Source organism: Molossus molossus, unplaced genomic scaffold, assembly GCF_014108415.1.
Source record: "Molossus molossus isolate mMolMol1 unplaced genomic scaffold, mMolMol1.p scaffold_m16_p_3, whole genome shotgun sequence".
Lineage (NCBI taxonomy): Eukaryota > Metazoa > Chordata > Mammalia > Chiroptera > Molossidae > Molossus > Molossus molossus.
In genome coordinates, this window is record NW_023425366.1 from 130,741,905 (window position 1) to 130,757,456 (window position 15,552).

The 15,552-nt window shown below is 43.1% G+C and overlaps 1 protein-coding gene across 1 annotated transcript in view; it reads left to right on the forward strand.

Annotated features, from left to right (window-relative positions):
- Window positions 1–10,754: 10,754 nt before the first annotated feature.
- The window catches only part of ZP2 (zona pellucida glycoprotein 2), a 33,207-nt gene continuing 28,409 nt past the window's right edge, over window positions 10,755–15,552 (forward strand). Inside the window, 1 exon segment of the mRNA XM_036279778.1 lies at window positions 10,755–10,867. Coding sequence (XP_036135671.1) covers window positions 10,755–10,867 — 113 coding nt within the window.

The window sequence follows — 15,552 nt, forward strand, 5'->3', positions numbered from 1 at the left end:
TTTGCTGGTGTCTATGAGAATAGCCATAGAAACTATAAACATCGCCTAGAGGGTGACATTATTTAGCTGCAAAAGAAATTTCTTTTTAGTCTAGAGAGAGTGAAATATCCAAACATGATTGTGGGTACTTTGAGAACAAAGTTCCTCAATTCATTTCTGCACTTGCCACTTTAATTTAGGTACAATTAAATTCATGAATCCACTCTTTACTTGAACATTATCTATAATCAGAGAGACCTTCTCAAAGATGGATATCTGGAGTAGAATGCTAAGTGCCAAACAGGAATTGGGTACCAGATGAAGATGGTGATGGTGAAAATGATGAGAAGGAAAATGATAAGGGTGAGGATGGAAACAAAGAAGGATGGAGCAATTATAGAGGAAGAAGGTTGGGGATTTAGGACAAGGAGCAGGAAGTTTCTTGATTCCAGGAGCACTTGCATCTTGGACTTCAAATTACCTGTCAAATGGTAAAAACATCAAAGTTGTTTTTTTTTTAAAGCAAAGATCATGGCATCCTTTTGGCATTTTCTTGGGAAAACTTGTTCCTTAAAGAAAACTGGATTGGGAGGGGAAGCAGAAACAGATTCTAAACTTGCAAATCCTCTCTCAAGATGAGGGTGAGAAAGAGGATTGGACTGGGAGCTGGAGACCTGGAGTTCATGTGATCCAGGGCGAGTCAATCCAGCTATTTGAGTCTCCACTTATTGTGGATAAAATTGGGAGGTAGTGCTCATGGTCATATCATCACTCAAGCTTACAGCAGTCAAGATGAAATGCGATAAAATGCCTTAGAAACTGTAAAGTATGGTTGAACAAACTAGAAAAAGAGTGTAATTGTAGTGGCTTGGTTTGCCGGGGGGGGGCGGGGGGAGAGAGCGAGCATGTGCTCCATATTTGGTCTATTCTTTTATTCCCTAATGTCTAAAAGAAGCAAATTAGTGGAAGATGATAAAGGCAGAGATTCATAAAAATAGCTAACATGTATTTGCATACATTGTAGACACTAACTCCTTGTGAGGGATCTGGAATCTGGATAATTGCAGGGGAACTGTGGCTTTTGACTGTATCTTCTGACAGTTTGGGTCTTAGGGGGATAATTATTTAAATATGTCCCAACAGTATGTTGCTGGACTCTCAGAAGGTCAGAGAATATCTGCCATACATGCTAGTGAGGTGATTTTGAGGATAAGACTTAAGTGGTAATGACCCTTCTCAGGATTGTTTTATTATCTAGCAAGTCAAGGTCCTCATCAAACTTCTTGTTGGAACCAACCCTGTGCCTTCACCTCCCTATAGTCCCGTGATATTAGTGTAACTTCACAGAAATGGCCAGTGTCTCTCTGGCTGCCACGTAAGTTCAGGGCAGTAGGCTTATTTCCTCTTTTGCTTTCCTAAAATCTAGAAAATCAACTTGTTACCTGGCACCTCAAGCATTTAACCATTTCACTTTGTGAGGCCCTTCTACCCAGACATCACTTCTTTTTGCCAATGGCCCAAAGAAAAACAGGGTGAACAATCCCCCAGGGGCAACTCTTGGAGAGATTCTCCCCGAGATGGTTCTCCTGCTCCCCACAAAGCAGTGGCATTTTCTGCTCTTTCTCACTGTCTTTATGATGTTTGGCTTCTCCTGCTTTGGTAGCAGTTACTTGACAGCTGAGTGGTCTAACCAGGTGTCCCATCTACCGTGGAGTCTAATCCTGGCCAAGAAGGTGGAGAGTTCACTTGGGTGGAGAATGTGTTCCTCCGCTCAGACAGAGGAAAAGAAGAGAGAAACATTCGTGGTAGTTGATACTTCCAGTCTACCCCAAGAAAAACCAATGCCAGCAAAGTGGAAGCCAAACCCCTCCCTTGTTGCTCTGGCCAACTATTCACTTCTAGTTGGGAAAGAAATTCAACAGCTTGTGCAGCCTAGAAACAGTTTTATTAATGAGATTGCCCCTTGTACCTCAAGAGATCTGCCTTTCAAAAGTGGACTGTATTTGTCCTCCAAGGCTATTCATGTCTAATTACACAGGAAATTCACTTGTATGGTAGAAGCACATTTTTACATAATAAGGTAAAGAAAAAGATCTGAGCAGAATGTTCGCTCTTAACAAAATTACTTTATTTAATGAGCATCTTATTATTAATTTTAATACAAATAAAAGCAATACCTAAAGTGAAGGAAATTAAAGGAATTACAAAAGTCCTGTTGTTAATGGAAAATTTACAGGAATTGGACGAAGGTAGAACAAGCATCATTAACACAGTTCTGTAGCTATTGAACTGAGGTTTATGAGAAGCATGTCTGTTGAGGTAAAAATGTTTTCAAAGGCATTGTTCAGAGAATGTCACTTAGAGTAATAAAACTCTACAACTTATTTGATGTGGGTTTTCCTATTCAAAAGAGATTTCACAACCCTATTTCTCTTTTGAACCCATATATCACTCTTAGAATAAGGAGTACTTTCTTTCCCACATTAAAGGTCATTGGTGTTGTTTTCCTTAGAAACATTAAATACAAATATGAAACAGTCAAAGGAACTATTGTCTGTCCTTTAATTTTTTCTTCTCCAAATGGAAACATTTATAAAACTATTTAGGTGGGCAAGTTGACTATTAAAAGTGTAATGTCCCTGAAGTACTCATTGGGCTTAATTTATTCACATAAGTTTCAAGACATTCAAAGCCCTATTTTTTATTCCAGAAAAACAGACAGAGCTGTTATTGTAGCATCTGGTTTGCATGAGGAACCTCTTGGCATCTCTTAACTACATATTTTATAAATGCTAAATCCCAGATGGCAGTACATTGTAACAGTGGAGGTTTTATAAAGGTTTTCAAAAACAAGTTCTTTAAAATGCGAACACTGGGTGGTCTGAGCAGGCTATGACTGTAAAGTCTACACTTGAATCCAGTGGCTTTGTCAACTGGATAAATTTCCTCTTTTCTTAGGCTCTTTCCCTTCCTAATTAACATGGGTTCTGTGACTTGAAGACTTCAATCAATATACAGTAATCATATAACCAGAATTGTCACCCAAAGCTTAAGTCCTATAAAAGCTGCAGGAGCAATGATCACTGGGAAGGCTGCAGTAGCTGCTGTGTTTTGTAAACATGGCAGAATTCACCACAAGGGCGGCATGTGATAGCATGTTGCAGCAGAACATCCGAGGCCATCAGAGCCCAGAGCAGGGCTGCGAAGACAAGCAGACGCGAATGCCAAGCACTGTGCTGCAGTAAAGCCGACTAGGAACACAGGTTCTTGAGACACAGACCGACAGACAACCAACAGAGATTGAATACCACCATTTACCTGGGTGAATTACTTCTCTCTGAGCCTCGATTTCCTCGTCAGTAAAATGAGGAAAATGCTTTCAAAGTAACTTCCCAGTGATTATGCTCAGGCTGAGTTAATGTTTGTGAAGTACTTGCACGAGGTGTGGTGTGCAGTCAGCTCTCGACAGGTGTGCGTCGGCGGTGACGGCAGTGGTGGTCCCTCCAGAAGCAGAGCCGAGGGGACACAGTTGTACTGGCTCTGGTAAAGGGGGAAGGCCCTCCCCGACTTAGGCCAGTCACACACACATAACTGGTATATTTTCTTAAGCATTCTCCTTCCTCTGCATATTTCTTCTCAGTAACAACTGGGACTTATTTTTTGTTTGTTTGTTTGTTTTATTCCTTATCATGATACAGTGATAAGAGAATACATTTTATAGTCACACAGAGTTGTATTTCAAGTCGGGTATTTGTATTCATTTTCTAGTGCTGCCATAACACAGTACCACAGACTGGGCAGCTTAAACAACAGACGTTCAACCATTCTGGAGGCTGGAGTCCGAGATCAAGGTGTCAGGAGAGCTGGTTTCTTCTGAGGACCACGCCGAAAGCGTCGGCCCCAGGCCTCCCTCCTGGGCTTGTGAAGGCCATCTTCTCCCTGTGCCTCCACGTGCCACCCCTCTGTGCATGTCAGTGTCCAGATTCCCTCTTCTTGCGGGGACACCAGTCATATCACACTAGGGCCCCACTTCCAGACCTCATTTTAAGCCCTTCCCCTCTGCAAAGACTTGATATCCAAATACAGTCACATTCTGAGATACTGAGTTAAGACTTAAACATGAACTGGGAGGTTGGTGGGGGGTACATTCAGCATACAGCTTCCTACTTAGTAGCTATCACCTGGGGGATTCATTTCAAGGGCCTGTCATTTCCTTTTCTTATTCCTACCTCACCCATCCATGCGTCAGTGTCCAGCACGGGCTCTGTGCACAGGGGCCTCGGTGAAAACTTCCTTCCCCTCCTTCTGACAGACCCATCAGATCACATGGTTTTCAAGAACCACCTGCTCCTTCCCAGTACCTGCGACATGTGGTGACGCACTTGCAGAGGGCCCAGCGACGAAGACCTGGGCCACAGAGATGCCTGAAGGGAGATTTAACAAAGCTCAGCTATTGCCCAAGTAAGAAACAACCTTCAGGGAATGGACTGAGTTCCAACCTGTGACATCCTGGTCAAGATAATAATCCCAGAGAGAATGTCTAGTTGTTTAATTAGCTTCAGCAAGGTGCTCACACCTCACCCAGAGGACGATGAGTGCAACTTGACTAAAAGTCTCACCAAGATAACATCTAATGGAAAGGGGCCTCCTAAAGCCAGGACACTGGACAGAGAAGAATATTCCTGTGTCTATTTAGGTTTAGTCATTTATGTTTAGGTCTTGAGTATTACATAAGAAGTCATTTCAGTGAGAAAGCCAACCCCTTAAAGACAAAGTCTTTGCACTCTCAAAAATATGCCCATTGCTTCTTTTTATTTAATCGAATTTATTGGGGTGACATTGGTCAATAAAATTTTATGTTTCAGATGTACAGTTCTATAATACATCATCTGTATATTGTATTGTGTGTTCACCATCCCAAGTCAAGTCTCCTTCCATCACCATTTATGCCCCTGTACCCTCTTCTACCAACCCCAACCCTCTTCCCTCTGGCAATCACCATACTGTTGTCTGTGTCTATAGGTCTTTATTTTCTTTCTTTGCTTAATCCCTTCACCCATCTCACCCAGCCCCCAACACCCTCCCCTCTGACAGCTGTTAGTCTGTTCTCTGTATCCATCAGTCTGTCTCCACTTTGTTAGTTTATTTTGTTCATTAGATTCCACATATAAATGAAATCATATGGTACTTGTCTTTCTCTGACTGACTTATTTCACTTAGTGTAACAATTTCCAGGTCCATTCATGCTGTTGCAAAAGATAAAGAGTTCCTTGTTTTTTACAGCTACATGGTATTTCATTGTGCAAATGGACCACAGCTTTTGGTATCCACTCATTTACTGATGGGCATTTCCATTACTTCATTTAAGACTTCAAAGTTTCACGGTCACTCAGAAATGCTCCCAAAGGAGGATATCTGTTCATAATTTAAACTATTTCATCACCAAGACAATTCAGTCAATATAAAAGTGAATAAAGTAAAAAAAAAAAAAAAAAGGCATGCAGCCTAATAAACCCTCCAAGCTAAGTGACTTAAAACCATAAACATTGATTTAGCTCACAAGGCTACAGTCAACTGGTTATCTGTGCTCAGCTGACCTTGGCTGGGTTCTCTCCTTCATCACCAGTCAACTGGTGAGTCGTCTGGGGGCCAGTGCTCTGGGATGGCCTTGGCTTAGATGACTGTCTATGCTCCTTGTGACTGGTCATCACCGGACAGGCTAGCCTGGGTTTGTTCTCATGGTGGACACCATGCTGAGAGAGAGCTTAGGTGTAAAGTTCAACAGACCTAGGTTCAGAACTGGCACACCATCACCTCCATTCTATTGACAAAAGCAAGTCGAAGGCAGGCCAGATGCCAGGGTGGCGGAGCCCGAGGAAGGAGGGCCGGGAACAGGCTGACTGCAAAGCACAGTGGAAGGACAGGGTATGAGGGGAGGGGGGAGATTGGAACCTTTACAATCAGTCGACCACATCCTTCAGAACTTTAACATTGAACACATTTTATATTTTATCAACTAAAAGAAACATGTGGTATTGCCAAGGGAACCTTTTCTCTATTTCTGTCTTGACTGTTGCCCTAGCTGTTAGCTCTGGAGTGATCTGTGTTAATATTTATATGTAAATGAGTCTTCGTTTAGAACTTCTGAGGCTCTGTCAGCCATGTGTCTAAGCTGCCCTCTCTTTACATCTCCAGGTCAATGAAGCCTTTTATTCCTCTGTCCGAGTTCTTTCTGAATCTCTCACTGTTAGGAGGTTCATTCAGTCTAGACCTGTAAAGACCCAAAGAGGAAAATGATGTTAATATAGGACAGTTACATTGTTAAAGGAATTGAAGCCAGACAACAAACAGGTCCAAGCTGCCTGTCGCTACTTGAGCCAAATGAGCAGAAACAAGGTTGAATCGTATGTGAGTAATTGTTCCAGCACTGCCGGCAGTGTGTGAGAGCAGCGGGTCATCCTGTAGAACCTCTGAACTCCCTTGATAGCTGGTCACTCGTATTTGGGTAGCTAGGTGGGGAAGGGCAGATAGACAAAAGGAAAAATATAGGTAAAGTGGTCACAGGCGATTACAATCACAGGGAGGAATGTGGGCTGGGGGACTGCAAAAGGTCACCAGTGTGTTACCCGCGGGGTTCATCTTTCCATGATGTCAAGCAGATTCCCCTTGTTTTCAGATCAGAAGATAATTCCTGAGGTGAACTCTCAAGGAAAACACCTCCCAGCCATGGGCTTTTCTTTAAGCAGAACAATCACAATTAACATGTCTTATAACTATGGCTAGTACCCCACATGGTTAGTTCTCGGTTCTGTTATTCTCTCTTACCCCTTTCATAACTACAATATAATATTCAAGAACATTCTCATTGACATACTCTCATTTTTTTCCAAGTTAAATTTATATTTGATATTTGAAAGCTATTTTAAGCCATTTTATCACATTGGTACAAGTTTCTACATTTATCTTATACTGCTGAATTCTAATAAATGCCATCTGGCACTTTTAAAGCTAAGTAAATGATCTGCAATAGAAGCATGAAGTTCTTAAGTACCCCTCACGTGCATACGCAAACACACGGAAATAATACTCAGACGGACTTGGGAGTGGGTGTCAGGTTGAGTCCTCACTGGAGCTCTGCTACTAGCCTGCTGTGTGACCCACGGTGACCTGTTAACCCTCTCAGGCTTACCTTCTTCACCACAGGGAACTGGACTCGGGAAGCCTTGGGCACCAAATCTACTCACTTGAGCATTATGCTTTTATACCATGAAGTTTGAACTCATGGGCCTTTGATTCTATAACTTCTATAGATCGCTTATAGTCAAATTAGGTTGACTATTATTGATGTTATCACTTTTTAATTATTTTAATTGGCTATTTTATCACCAAGACAATTCAGTCAATATAAAAGTGAATAAAGTAAAAAAAAAAAAAAAAAGGCAGGACTCTTTCATCTTCCTATTCCTATTCCTGACGATGAGATATATAAACACGTGTGTTCATGACCAGTAGCGCAAGCACGCACACAGGTCGGAACTGACAGCAGTGCGAAGTGCCCGCCCAGACTGGCCTGGGAGGCCTTCAGCCTGGATGGTCTCCCCAGGGCCGAGGTCAGCTCTCTGGCCCACCCTTTGAGACTTTTAAGGCAAACACCCATTTCTATTCCCACACAGATACATAAATGTATAGACATCTGCATAAGTTTTTTTTTAAGCAAAATATGAAAATGTACTAATTACACAGTGTTCTAAAACTGCAGTTTTATTGAGGACTTCTTTAATATCCACATTTGGAGATCCAGCTGAATCCATAGGCTGTTTCTTCAGTAACAAAAGAGTATCCCACAGGTTATCTAACCATCTTCTGATAATGACATTTAGGTTGTCTGCATGTAATATGTTTACCATTGTTGTGAAAAATAAAACAGGCTTGGAATTTAAGATGATAAGCTGTTGTTTATAAGAACTGCATTTCAGAACTAAGGAACGAACCTGCCCAACGAGACAACAAGCCTACCTTGTTTTATACAGAACAGCCTAAAAATTTCTTCAAGAAACGCCTGGTGGTTAGCAAGTAAGAATCAGCCCCAAGACCCCCAGGGGACCAGGGCGTTCCCAGAAGAGCAGAGGGAACACCTTGTATTCTTAACTTAGCAAACTTAAAAAGGCTTTTTGCCTGGCCAGTGTGGCTCAGTGGTTGAGCATCAACCCATGCACCAAGAGGTCACCGATTCAATTCCCGGTGAGGACACATGCCCAGGTTGTGGGCCTGATCTCCAGTGGGGGACATGTAGAAAGCCATCAATTAATGTTCTCTCTCATCGATGTTTCCATCTCTCTCTCCTTCTCTTTTCCTCTCTCTCCAAAATCAATGAAGAAAAAAACATTTTTTAAAATAAAAAGTCTCTTTGAAAAGAATGTGGAAAAAGATCCCACTGTTTATTTAGTAAAACGTTAAGACATATCATTTCTGTAAAAATTGTAGTGTTCATAACTAGTGATGGGAGGTGCCAGTCATCATGGGACAGCCACATCCTCCTCGTCTCAGAGCCGGCTCCCTGAACACATGTGTCCTGGGAACTTATACAGGACTGGTTTCTATGGGGCCTGGGGCCACCTGTTCAGTGACTGGCCCGGTCATGGCATGAGCTGGGTCAGGTGAGGCAAGTGAAAGTAATCTCAGCATACTCATCACCTTCACCAGCTCCCCCAGGGGTCCTCCTCTCCACGCCTCCTTCCAGGCCTTCGTGCTGCCCTCAGCCTCCCAGAAGCCCCCTTCGGGGCTCTGGCCTGGACTGCCTTTTCCAAGGCAAGCCCCCCTTCGGAGAAGAGACAGTCTTGCAGTGAGTCTGAGGGGGGCCTGGGAAGGAAGAGCCACACGTTGACCTGTCACCTCTCTCTGACCACATTCTTCTTCTTTCTTTAAAATATGGTTTATTGAATTTTAGAGAGAGAAGAAGGGAGAGAGAAACATCACTAGGCTGCCTCCTGCACACCCCTTACTGGGGATCGAGCCCACAACCTGGGCATGAGCCCTGATGGGGAATTGAACTGGGACCTCTCAGTCCGTGGGACGATGCTCAATCCACTGAGCCACACCGGCCGGGCTCTGATCACCTTCCTAACAGGTCTCTGTGAGTCTTGCTTCCAAACTCCTTTCTCTGTAGTCTCATCATAGTCTTAACTATTCTGGTAACAAATTACCTTCACAGCCATAGAGAAGGCACCACCTTTGGGCAATATGCTTAGGAGGAGTGACTATTACTATCATGCCTCTACTCAGAGTCCATAACCATTATCATCTCTACCCCCAAAACCTGCTCATACTGGGGTTTTGGTCCTCTCCCCAATTCCACTGGCATATAACCAATTAATTCCCATAAGAAGGTTAAGCACTGGCAGCCACTTATTTTCTTGCCCCCCTCCTCCAGGTATTTCCCCAATCATCCTGATGGTAAGACTCACCTGTGTGCTTGTTGAACCTATGTTACCCCAAGCCCTGCCCCTGGAGAACCTGCTTCAACAGCCTCTGAGTGGGACCCAGTGATATCAGTGGGAGCCCCATGGGGTCTTTTTGATCAAGGAAATTGGGAAACACTACCCAGCCGGCAATGGTGCTTCAGACACCTATAACAAGGAGTGGAGATTACTCCTCAAGTTACCACAAAGACAACACGTAAGTCAATAATCGCACATGCCACCTACCGCTTACACAGAATCTGAGCATACATCACCTGTCATGGAACGTGGGCTGCAGACACATAGGTGTCTCAAAATGCAACAGGCTGAGACTATAATAAGTCTGTGAAGAATTGGAGAACAAAAGTTTTATCTAAAATAGTCTTCAATTTGAAGTTTTGAAAAATGCCCAGGCTAAGCTCAAGGCTCGGTTTTGCCTGTAATTGGCCTCTCTGCCTCCTCCGCCTCAGGAAAAAGTTTTGGAAACTCCCCATTGCAAGTGGAACAGCTCTGGTTTTGTCTGTTCTGTTGATGTTTTGCGAAGCGTGGGTGTGTTTGAAGGCTACTGCTCTTGCAGAGGGGTCTCAGGGTGTGGTTTCGGTTCTCTGGCTGCCGCGAAGCTCGAGGCAGAGAGGGGAGACAAAGTGCGGATGGTTTCCCAAGCCCTTTCATCCCCATAGCAAGACTGAGGCCCGCAATGAAAAGCCTCATGACTGGCTCAGGGTAAGAAAGGGGTCATGGAGCCTGTCTGAGCCATGTTTGTGTTTCTGGCCATCTAGACACCCTGCCTGCTCAAAAGATGCTAAGGGCATTTCCCTCACCCAAGGGGCATAGCTGAGAAGGCAGAGACCCCTAACTGAGTAACTTCTACTGAGTTCACTGAAGTCACAAGGGATAACAGGAGAGAAACTGACCTGTAGGGGCCAGAAGGGCACAGGAGAGAGAGTTAAGGAATGAACTTAACCAGACAAGGCGACTGTGTCCCCTCCTCTACCCCCAGGATACTCACCTCCAGTCTGCCCTCAGTCTTCCTGAGCAGAAAGCCCTTGGCTCCAGGCCAGCCCCATTTTCCTGGTGAGCAGAGCACACAAACTGGAACAACTGGCACCCAGTTCCCATTATCCACAGGTGCCCTGATCTGCATGATGCCACCAAGAGTGGAAGACCTTGTCTTTCTCTTATCTCAGAATTGCCTGGGAAATTATTAGCACAAATCACAGCATCGCTCAAAGCTTAGGTCATATCACTTGGCAGTCTTGGCTCTAGCTTTGGTGGGCTCTGTCTCTGAAGGGTACTTTTGGGCCATCCCCTGTCTCAATGTGTCTGGCTTCTGTACATCCCTTTGGTCTTGAAATGCTGACTTGCACTTTTGTCTTTGACCCAGAAAAGCTTCCCCTATGGGCCCCATATAAGACTGCCGCCAGGAAAGTGTAAGTGATTGCTGTGGGGAGTGATTTGGGAAGCAGTAACCTAGTAATTACGAATACTAACCAACTAGCTAAGGATATAGGCTTGTACTAGAACAGTGATTCTCAACCAGGGGTAACTTTGGGGGGATTTTTTGTGGGTTTTTTCTACCTGGATGACATTTGACAATATTTAGAGACACTTTTTGAGACATTCTTGGTTATCAGAACTGGCGGGGAAGCTGGTACTGGCATCCAGTGATTGCAAGCCCAGGATGCTGTTGAAACAGCCTCCACTGAACAGGTGACAACACCCCCCTATAACACAGGATCATCAGGCTGCAATGTCGGTAATGCTGAGGTTGAGAGACCCCTGAGCTGAGGGCTTGGGCTTGAGTCCTGGCTCTGCCACTGTCTGGGTATGACCTTGGGCACGTTGGCTAACCTTTCTACACCGCTGCTTGCCCACTGGAAAATGGGGGTCATGGCAGCGTCTCCACATGGTATCTAAAAAGTCATGACACAAAAAATGGCGGTGGAGTGAACGGAAGCTGCACAGACCGTCTCCTAGAACCAAACTGGAATTACAACTATAACACAGACAAATTGACGGGAAAAAGCAACAGAAAAGCAGCTTGCGAGGACCATATAACAAGGGACACTGACTCCATCCCGGTAGGATTGCAAAGGCGGGAGACAGGGGCTGGGAGCCCACGGTCGGCAGCTCGGCAGCGGCCTCAGCAGGGAACGGCGCCCTCGGGTCACACTCCCAGGCGGCCCCACAGCGCAGCCGGGACAGAGGCTGAAACAGCCACAGCCACTCACCTTGGGCTCCGGCAGAGGGAGGGCGGACTGGACTGGAACTGTGTTGGGTCACTCGGGATCTGGAGGGCGCTCAGAGCTTTTAGTGAGTGCAGCCACGCAGGACGGTGACCATATTGCTCCTTCCCAGGGCTCTGGGGAGAGGCAGCAGCCCCTCCCTCGGAGATCCAACCCCACCCTGTGGGCCATTGAAGTGCTAATTGAGGCTCATTAACAACCAGCATCTGCCCCGACCTCATGAAAGCCCCTTGGCTGAGCACCTGAGGGAGTTTTTCAATCAACTGACAACCCAAAACTCATCAAGTAACCTCGACTGCTAGCCTCCAGGCAAAAAGCTGGAGGATAACAGTACCTTTCCTGGGCTGGCAACTTTAACCAGGAAAGTAAGACTTGACAGTGGTGTTCAACGTGGGTCCTCCCTCGCTCATCTAAACACAGGAGAGGGAGCCACAAACAGCAGAACACCAACACCCACAGGGAGAACGTGACAGGCTCCAAAGCCCACAGTGATAGCCAAAATGGTGAAACACAGAAACAGAAGCCAAATGAAAGAGCAAGAGACCTCCACCGAAGATGAGATCAATGTGGAGCAATTAGGCATATTAACAGAGCTAGAATTCAGAGCCATGATCTTGAGGAAGCTGAACAGCATAAGTAAGGACATAGAGACACTGAAAATAAGCCAATTAGAAATTAAAAACCATCAAGAAGAGATAAAAAATGACATATCAGAAATGAAAAACACATTGGAAGGTTTAAAAAGCAGAGTAGAGGAAGCTGAGGACCGGATCAGTGAATTAGAAGAGGGGGTAGAAAAAATCAACCAATCAGAAAAACAAAAGGAAGAAACTATTAAAAAACAGGAAGACAGCTTAAGAGAACTGTGGGACAACTGGAAACGTAATAATATTCGCATCGTAGGAGTCCCCAAAGAAGAAGAAAATGAGCAAGGGATACAGAATATATTCAAAAAAATAGTGACAGAACACTTCCCTAATTTGGTGAAGGAAGAAGGCATTCAAGTTCAAGAAGCACAGAGAGCCCCAAGTAAGAAGAACCCAAACAGGCGCACACCAAGACACATAGTAATTAAAATGCCACAAATTAAAGACAAAGAGAGAATCCTAAAAGCAGCAAGAGATAAGCAACAGGTTACCTACAAAGGAAACCCCATAAGGCTCTCAGCTGACTTCTCACAAGAAACACTACAGGCCAGAAGGGAATGGCATGAAGTTGTCAAGGTCATGAAAAACAACAATCTGAATCCAAGACTACTCTACCCAGCAAGGCTATCATTCAAAATAGAAGATCAAATAAAGAGCTTCCCAGACAAAAAAAGGCTAAGGGAATACATTAGCACCAAACCAGCACTGCAAGAAATGTTAAAAGGACTGCTGTAATTAGCAGTAGAAATGGGAAGAAAAATAGAACTACACTAAACAAAAATGGCAATAAATAAGTACATATCAATAATCACCTTAAATGTAAATGGATTGAATGCTCCCATAAAAAGACACAGAGTAGCTGATTGGATAAGAAAGCACGACTCATCTACATGTTGTTTACAAGAGACCCATGTCACAACAAAAGACTCAGATAGGTTGAAAGTGAAGGGATGGAAAGAAATTTTCCAAGCAAATGGAAAGCAAATAAAAGCTGGGGTAGGAATTCTCATATCTAATAAAATAGATTTCAAAATGAAGACCATAACTAGAGACAAAGACGGCCACTACATAATATTGAAAGGATCTATCCAACAGGAAGATATAACCTTGATAAACATATATGCACCCAATATAGGAGCACCAAAATATATTAAAAATCTTCTGGAGGACTTCCAAGGAGAAATCGACAACAATACAATCATAGCAGGGGACTTCAACACCCCGTTGACAGCACTGGATAGATCCTCTAGGCAAAAAATTAGCAAGGAAACAGACACTCTAAATGAAGCACTAGACCAAATGGATTTAATAGATATCTACAGAGAATTACACCCCAAAACTACAGAATACACATTCTTCTCAAGTGCACATGGAACATTCTCAAAGATAGACCACATGATAGGACACAAACTAAATCTCTACAAGTTCAAGAAGATTGAAATCACATCAAGCATCTTCTCAGATCACAATGGCATGAAACTAGAAATCAATTGCAACAAGAACATGCAAAGACATGTCAACACATGGAGGCTAAATAGCATGTTATTAAACAATGAATGTGTCACCGAGGAGATCAAGGAAGAAATTAAAAACTTCCAGAAAATCAATGAAAATGAACTCACAACAACACAAAATCTATGGGATGCAGCGAAAGCAGTTCTGAGAGGGAAGTTCATTGCACTACAGGCCTACCTCAAAAAACAAGAAAAACTTCTAATTGACTGTCTAACCTCACAATTTAAAGAATTAGAAAGCAAACAAAAAGAAAACCCCAGAGCAAGTAGAAGGAAGGAAATAGTAAAGATCAGAGCAGAAATGAATGACATAGAAACCAAGAAAACAATTCAAAGGATCAATGAAACGAAGAGCTGGTTTTTTGAAAAGATAAACAAGATTGATGGACCCTTACCTAGACTCACCAAGAAACAAAGAGAGAGAACCCAAATACACAAAATCAAAAATGAAAAAGGTGAAGTAACAACCAACACCACAGAAATACAAAAGATTGTTAACAACTACTGTGAACAACTATATGGCAACAAATTCGACAATCTAAGCGAAATGGACAAATTTCTAGAAACACACAGTCTCCCAAAACTGGACCAGGAAGAGATAGAAAACTTGAACAGACCAATAACAACTAAGGAAATTGAAGAGGTAATCAAGACTCTCCCAGCAAACAAAAGCCCAGGCCCAGATGGCTTTACGGGGGAGTTTTACCGAACATTCAAAAAAGAACTAACACTCATTCTCCTCAAACTATTTCAAAAAATTCAAGAAGGAAGACTTCCAAACACGTTCTATGAGGCCAGCATAATTCTAACTCCAAAACCAGAAAAAGACACTACGAAGAAAGAAAACTACAGGCCAATATCCCTGATGAACATAGACGCCAAAATCCTGAACAAATTATTAGCAAATCGGATCCAGAAATACATCAAAAAAATTATTCACCATGACCAAGTGGGATTCATTCCAGGGATGCAAGGCTGGTACAATATTCAGCAAATCAATAAACAGTGATACACCACATAAACAAAATGAAGAATAAAAACCACATGATCATATCAATAGATGCTGAAAAAGCATTCGACAAAATCCAGCATCCATTTCTGATAAAAACGCTCAGCAATGTAGGAATAGAGGGTTCATATCTCGACATAATAAAGGCCATATATGAAAGACCTACAGCCAACATCATACTCAATGGACAGAAACTAAAAACATTTCCATTAAGAACAGGAACAAGACAGGGATGTCCACTTTCGCCACTCTTATTTAACATTGTACTGGAAGTCTTAGCCACAGCAATCAGACATGAAGAAAAAATAAAAGGGATCCAAATTGGAAAGGAGGAAGTGAAACTGTCATTATTTGCAGGTTACATGATATTATACATAGAAAACCCTAAAGACTCCATCAAAAATCTACTAGACTTAATAAATGAATTTGGCAAAGTAGCAGGATACAAAATTAACGTCAAGAAATCGACGGCATTCTTGTACACCAATGATGAACTCACAGAAAGAGAAACTGAAAAACAATCCCATTTACCATCGCGCCAAAAAAATTACGATACCTAGGAATAAACTTAACCAAAGAAGTAAAGGACCTAGTTGCAGAAAACTACAGGTCATTGAAAAAAGAAATAGAGGAAGATATAAAAAAAGTGGAAGCACATACCCTGTTCATGGATTGGAAGAATTAACATCATTAAAATGT